At 53.1% G+C, this 6,433-nt stretch overlaps 1 protein-coding gene across 1 annotated transcript in view; it reads right to left on the minus strand.

Moving 5' to 3' along the window:
• Positions 1 to 6,097, minus strand: part of LOC147235987 (ephrin-B2-like) — a 6,479-nt gene extending 382 nt beyond the window's left edge. The window contains exons 1-5 of the mRNA XM_086144385.1: positions 5,865 to 6,097; positions 4,836 to 5,119; positions 3,875 to 3,967; positions 2,184 to 2,264; positions 1 to 1,130 (exon numbers count right to left, since the gene is read on the minus strand). The exon at positions 1 to 1,130 is cut by the window's left edge and continues 382 nt beyond it. Coding sequence (XP_086000511.1) covers positions 745 to 1,130; positions 2,184 to 2,264; positions 3,875 to 3,967; positions 4,836 to 5,119; positions 5,865 to 5,971 — 951 coding nt within the window. The 5' untranslated portion in view covers positions 5,972 to 6,097 and the 3' untranslated portion in view covers positions 1 to 744. The remainder of the gene's footprint in view (positions 1,131 to 2,183; positions 2,265 to 3,874; positions 3,968 to 4,835; positions 5,120 to 5,864) is intronic.
• Positions 6,098 to 6,433: the final 336 nt, after the last annotated feature.

Raw genomic sequence — 6,433 nt, forward strand, 5'->3', positions numbered from 1 at the left:
AGCATCCGTCTACCGATATCTTCACTCTCCCTCTTCTGTCCATGACCCAACCATCTCTGACCTTCTCTCCAAAACATCGAACGTGATGGACTCGTTCCTGATCTTCTCCATCCTGGTCGCTCCCAAAGAGAACCTCAGCATCTTCATCTCTGCCACCTCCAGCTCTGCCTCCTGTCTTTTGGTCATTGTAGATGTTTGTAGATCATCTCACCAGCGTCTCCTCCACCTTTCCTTTCCTTCTGGCTGATGTTCTTCTATCTCTTGGTACCCCTGACACTTTTCTCCACCCATTCCAACCTGCTTGAACCAATTTCTTCACCCCTTTCCCACACTCCTCCAAGTACCTGATATCCTCCAGCTTCTTGATCTCCACTCCCTGTAGCCTCAGCGTTCCTCCTGAGTTCCTCTCATTATTTTCTGTCTTGCTGTGACTAAACTTCATTCCTCTCCTTTCCAGAGCATACCTCCACCTCTCTAGATGTTCCTCAACCTGCTTTCCTTGCTCTCACTACAGACCACCACGTCATCTGCAAACATCGTGGAGATTCCTGTCCAACCTCATCTGCCAGCCTGTCCATCACCAGTGCAACAAGAAGGTGCTCAGAGCAGATCATGATGAAGCCCCTCCTCCACACGTCTGCTCTGATGGAGAAAAACCAGCGCAGGCGTTGTTTACCAGCCGCCGCGGTGAAAAACGTCGCGTTCAGGGTCGGTCCTTGACCCGGCGGGGCCGGCATGGAGGCCCTAGACTTTGTAGAAGATGTTGGTGGGGGGCTGGGGGCCGATCTCCTGCACGATGTAGACCGGCGGGCCGTAGTCGCCGCTCACGCGTTCGTAATGGCGGCAGATCATGGACTCGGACGGCCGGCGCGGGAAAACCACGTCGCTCCGGTCCGAGCCGTCGTTGTCGCTGCTGACGCTGTCCCTCTTGGTCGCCGCCAGGGTGTTGAGGGGCACCGAGGAGGCCTGCTGGGGGTCCGGGGCTCCGTGGCGCCGGGGGCCGGGGCGGCGGCGGCGGCGGCGGACCCACAGCGCCGCCAGCGGGACCAACATCACCAGGAGGAACAGACCGCAGCCGGAGGCGACCCACAATAACCACGGAGAAGCATCAACAGATGCTTCGCCAGAACCTGAGGAGGAAACAAGGACGGAATCCAGATTAAAACTGGGATTTCACTCATATTAGTGACCTCTAGGTTTCCTGTGAAACTACAGGTCAAAGCAGAGGGGTGTGTGTGTGTGTGTGTGTGTGTGTGTGTGTGTGTGTTTACAGCGGACAAGGATAATTTGAAGTTCAGATGACGGTGGAAAAACTGCCATCAGGAGGCAATCGGGGGATTGTGGGTTGAGGATGAAGAAGCGGAAAAGGAGGCGATCAAACAATCATTGTTTCTGGTCACATGATAATGATAATAATATTAATCATCATAATAAATTGTTATTGTGATTATTATTTTTTATTATTGTCATCATTATTATAACTACAATAATGATCTTCATCATTGTTATGATTATATGTGCTATCCTCTCTTACAATTAATAACTTCTCACCACTAAATCTACTTAATGTACACACACACACACACACACACACACACACACACACACACACACGTGCACGGCTGCAGGAGGAGGTGAGAGGAGGTAAATGTTTGTTTCATTATCATGTAAATGTGCGCTGGAAACGTGTGGAAACATCAGACGTTCTCTCATCCAAACAAAGAGAACCTGAAGGTCTTCTCGTCGAGATCTTCCCGTCGTGGCAGCTGGACATGAAGTCCTTCTCGACAGGAAGATTTCGACAAGAATTCATCCAGAGGACCTTTGCTGACAAATCCGAACGTTCTTCATCAGAAGATACAGAAGGTCTTCTCCTTCTCACTCAGAATGCCCTTCCTCATTCTTTTCTTGAACACATCATCTTGTTTTCTCCTCAAAGTTCACTCCTCTCCATGAATTATCTCCACCTTCTCTGATTAATTGGCTATTTTTCTTTTTATTTGCAGAATCACAGGATCTTCTCCTGCATGCACTTCCAGTCGCGGCCACTAGAGGGCGCGCTGTGGGCTTCAGCGTGAGATGATGGATAGAAACAGAGAAGACCTCAAACGTGCTCCAGGGAGAACATCTAGAGAACATCGAGAGAACATCTAGAGAACATCTACTCAGACGAGGTCCAGTACCGCTGCCGGGGCCGCCGTCCACGGACTTCGGTGGGAACCGGGTGGGGGATTCCTGGAGCGTGGAGGGGGGGTCTGAAGGACCTGAGTGGAGACAGGAAGGGAGAAGGTTACACACACACACACACACACACACACACACACACATACACCAGCCTGCTGCTTGATGAGAATATGAACGTCAGGAGATTTAAAAGTCTGTTTGTTTCTACGTTGGAACCGTCTAACATCTGGACGTGGCTTGTTTTGGATTCACCTGAAGAAAACCCAGGCTGGAGAACATGGAGGGAACCGAGGTAGAAGAACATGGAGAACCCAGTCCATCAACAGACCTGCTGTTTTCCGCGATTCGTTGACGGAGCTTTCAAATATTTATATCGTATATATTTATCGTATCTATGGATATCAATCTATGCGCTTGAGCCTCAAACGGGACGGTTTCCATGGCAACTCCTAAACAGGAGAGGAGATAAATGGCAGAAGGTGTTGAGATGTCTGAAGGTCCATCACAACCTGAGGGCCGGCCAGCGGGGGGGTGAAGCGTCTCCTGGGGGTCCCTGACGAGAAAAACATGTCGCCGGCGTTCTCGCCGTCTCCGCTCTCAAAGGGAATTTTGGAAAACGGCGAGATAAAAATCAAAGCGATCCGATTGGCTGTGGAGTGGAAGGGGGCGGGGCTTCGGGCCGGGCTGACGGACGGGGCCTCGACAGGATTTGAGCGGCCGCCGCTCCAGAAGTGTTTACGGCGGCGGCGGCGGCGGCGTTGGTAAACACGGCGGAGAAGCTGCCCCACATTTCCTCCATCAGATGAGGAGCTCTTTTTTAAAAAGAAAGATGATTTTATTTCATCCGGAAGTCGAGGAGCTGAATAATTCATCAGCGTGGAGGACGCGTGGAACCTTCTGACGGCCGTTTGGAGGACGCGGGTTCCTTCAGTTTTTACAGGCTGCAGGTTCACCGCTACCCCTGCAGAAGAAGGTCAGACCTCCAACCTACGAGGAGCGACTGAGCGGCGGCCAATCCCCGCTCGCCCTGGGGCGAGAGGCGGGGCTTAACCTGCACGGGTCAGCTGTCAATCACCCATCGATTCACACCTGTGACGTTCTGGAGAACCTCAGGCGGGGTGAAGATGGAGAGCATGAAGGTAGAGGAACCTGGAGGAGAACCCGCGACTTCGCACCCGCCGCTCGAACCCGGCAGGTTTCCACGGCGACGCCAGACTCGTTTTGAGCTCAGCGGCGTGAAGAATAAAAAGTTAGGAACCCTTTTTTCCCCCCTCGGCTGCGACAGGGAGGCGGAGCTTGTGTGAAGGCTGATTACAGGACGGCGGCCGGCGTGGAAAACACGGCGGGACGTGGAGGTCATGAAATATTCATCTCCAGCGGTGAAAGAGAGAGAGAAGCTGCGGCAGCCGAGGTTCATGAAGACGAGGACGAAGATTCGTCGGGTCGGTCTGATTTCCAAACCCAAAAGCAGAAAACCTCTTCCAGTGCAGGCGGGTGGGATTACTGGGATTAACCGATGGCGCCTCAGCAGGATGGAGGCCTGCAGCCGCCAGAGGCTCGAATTAGGGATTGGGAATAATTCACTGCGCACCAGGAGACGGATGAGATTAGCCGACCACTTAGGAGGTCCACGGAGGAGAAGACCAACCGAGCAAGAGGTGGACTTTCACACACACACACACACACTTACTCTGGCCGACTCTCAGCACCATCTTCATGGAGCTGGATCTGCAGGCTCCTCCGCTGGTGTTCTCCAGGCCCTGCAGGGAGCCGCTGGACGTGGCTGGGAGGGTGGAGGTGAAGGTGGAGATGGAGGCAAACACATGGTCACTGTGGTGGGGTTTGCAGAAGGTTGCGTCACTTATAAACAAAAACAAATAATGCTGATGATGGAGGTGTGTGGGGTAAACACACACACACACACACACACACACAGATAGGGAGGTGGAGAGGGTTGCACCACCAGTCCATCTGCATTATTGATGAGACCGAAACGGTTCCTTTGATTAGCTGATGAAACGCTTGGTCTGCTAAACGTCACAGCGCAGGTTGGAGAAAAATCAACGGGGGCGGCCATGTTTGTAGTTTTTAGGTGCAAAAAGCTAGTGGAGCCCAGTGTGGGATGTCAATCTGGCTCAGAAGAACATCGCAGGGGCAGAACACTGAGGAGAGCGCGCCACCGCTGTCTCACACACACACACACACACACACACACACACATGCACATCCCCCTCTTAATCACACACACACACTTTTTAGGAGCATTTAGGTCAGATAACAACATCTCACGGGCAACAAGCCGCGCTGCCATGAAAGCTCCCGTCAAATCTGCCTGATGCTGTAAAAGCCCTGTGTGATTTGGGGCATGGCGGCCGCTGGCGGCGTGCCGGTGCGGCCCCCACGCTGGCTCGCTATCTCATGCATCGCTGGCGACCGAGGCGCCGGCCCCACCGGCGGCAGCCCAGTAACGAGGCCGGCGTGTGATCCTCACGCGAATCGACAAACGGGGAGCGGAGACGAGGGCGGCGGCGGCGGCGGCGGCGGCCTCCTCCTCCTCTGGCCGAGGACGAGGAGGGGGTCGGGACGGCGCCCGGGACCCGCTGCCTCAGATGACGCTAAAATGGCGCATGTGTCGACGCGCTGCCACTTACAGGTGATGTAATAGTCCCGCCCCCTCAGGAACTCCAGGCCCCAGAGGTTCGGGCTGAACTCCTGGAACTTGAAGGTGAACTTCACGTCCTGCTGAGGCTTGTCGCAGCTCAGCAGCGGGGTGTCCGTCTTGTCTATGACGCACCTCTCCATCTGACGCCGGGTGACCATGTAGACGCGGTAGAACTCCTCGCCGCCGCCGCCGGGAGTCTCCGCCCGCGGACACACGATGTCCATCTTGTCTCCTATCTGAGGGTAGAGGACCAAACCCTGGCCCTCGGAAAACCTGCCGGGCGGGAAGAGGACGACAAGGGAGCGTCGTCAGGTCCGGAAACCGGAGCTCCGTGATCGCCGAGCGGACAGAAATCGGGTCGTGACCTCAGGTCGAAGGTCGCGACCCGATTTCTGGCGGACTGCATCGGATCACGTCTTCGGGATCAATACGAGCAACGAAATCGATAGAATCATTATGATCAGCATTAGGACGACAAGTAGAAAATCAATATGATCAAAATAAGGAGAAAATCATGGCGATATGTGTTAGCACGCTAATCAATAGGATCAGAATCAGCGATAGCATCGTAATGATCACTATAAGCAATTTAATCAATATGATCCACATTAGCGATAGAATCACGATTTAAGCACGATAATCAAAAACATCAATGCGATCAAAATGAGCAGAAAATCATGATGATCAATACTGACACCTGAATCGATCACATCCATGAGATCCAAATTAGCGACAGAATCATGACGATCAATATAAGCACTTTAATCGATACAAACTAAAACAGCAATTTAATCCTTCTGCTGCACGATCACTTGGATCAGCTGATCATTGAGATCAATACAATCGGTTATATGATCGATATCAGAACTAGAAAGATTAGACCGGAAACGATCGATCAGAGACAGTCGTTCTCATCCAGCTGATCGATAAGTATCACGCAAACGGAAAGGAAGCCGTGAATCGATGAGAAACGAAAACTAAAGCGTGACAAAGTTCGCGCTCCACGCACGCGCCGTACCTGCGCTCCGCGCGGCTCCAGGTGACGGGCTCGAGCGTGGCCGCGCGGCAGCAGCACAGCGCGCAGAGCACGAGCGCCGCCGCGGCGCGCGCACACCCGCCCCGCATCACGGGCAACTGGACGCGGACGCGGACGCGGACGCGGACGTGGAAATGGACGCGGCCGTGGACGGGAGCCGCCGCCGCCGCCGCATGTCTCCGCTGCGCGCCGCGCGTCCTGCGCCTCTTCCTGCGCGCCTCCTTCCTCCTCCTCCTCCTCCTCCTCCTCCTCTTCCTCCCCGCGCGTCGTGGATTTGTACACGGCAAACCCTCTTGCGTGACGAGGTGCGTGAACTGAGCACGCCTCCAAGCCCTCCAGTAGAAAGTGTTCTCCACGGGACGAGCGGCTACACAACTTCATGACGCTCATCTCCATCACTATGATTATTATTATTATTATTATAATCATCACCATCATCATCATTATTATTATTATTAATATTATTATTATTATTTTTTTGTTTTTTTTTGTTGTGTCATTTTTTTTGTCTCCATCGTTACTATCATCGGTAGAAGGAGCATTATTAAATA

This window comes from Fistularia commersonii, chromosome 3, assembly GCF_037954325.1.
Source record: "Fistularia commersonii isolate RoL2024-O1a breed Wild chromosome 3, RoL_Fcom_v1.0, whole genome shotgun sequence".
In the NCBI taxonomy this organism is placed as follows: Eukaryota; Metazoa; Chordata; class Actinopteri; order Syngnathiformes; family Fistulariidae; genus Fistularia; species Fistularia commersonii.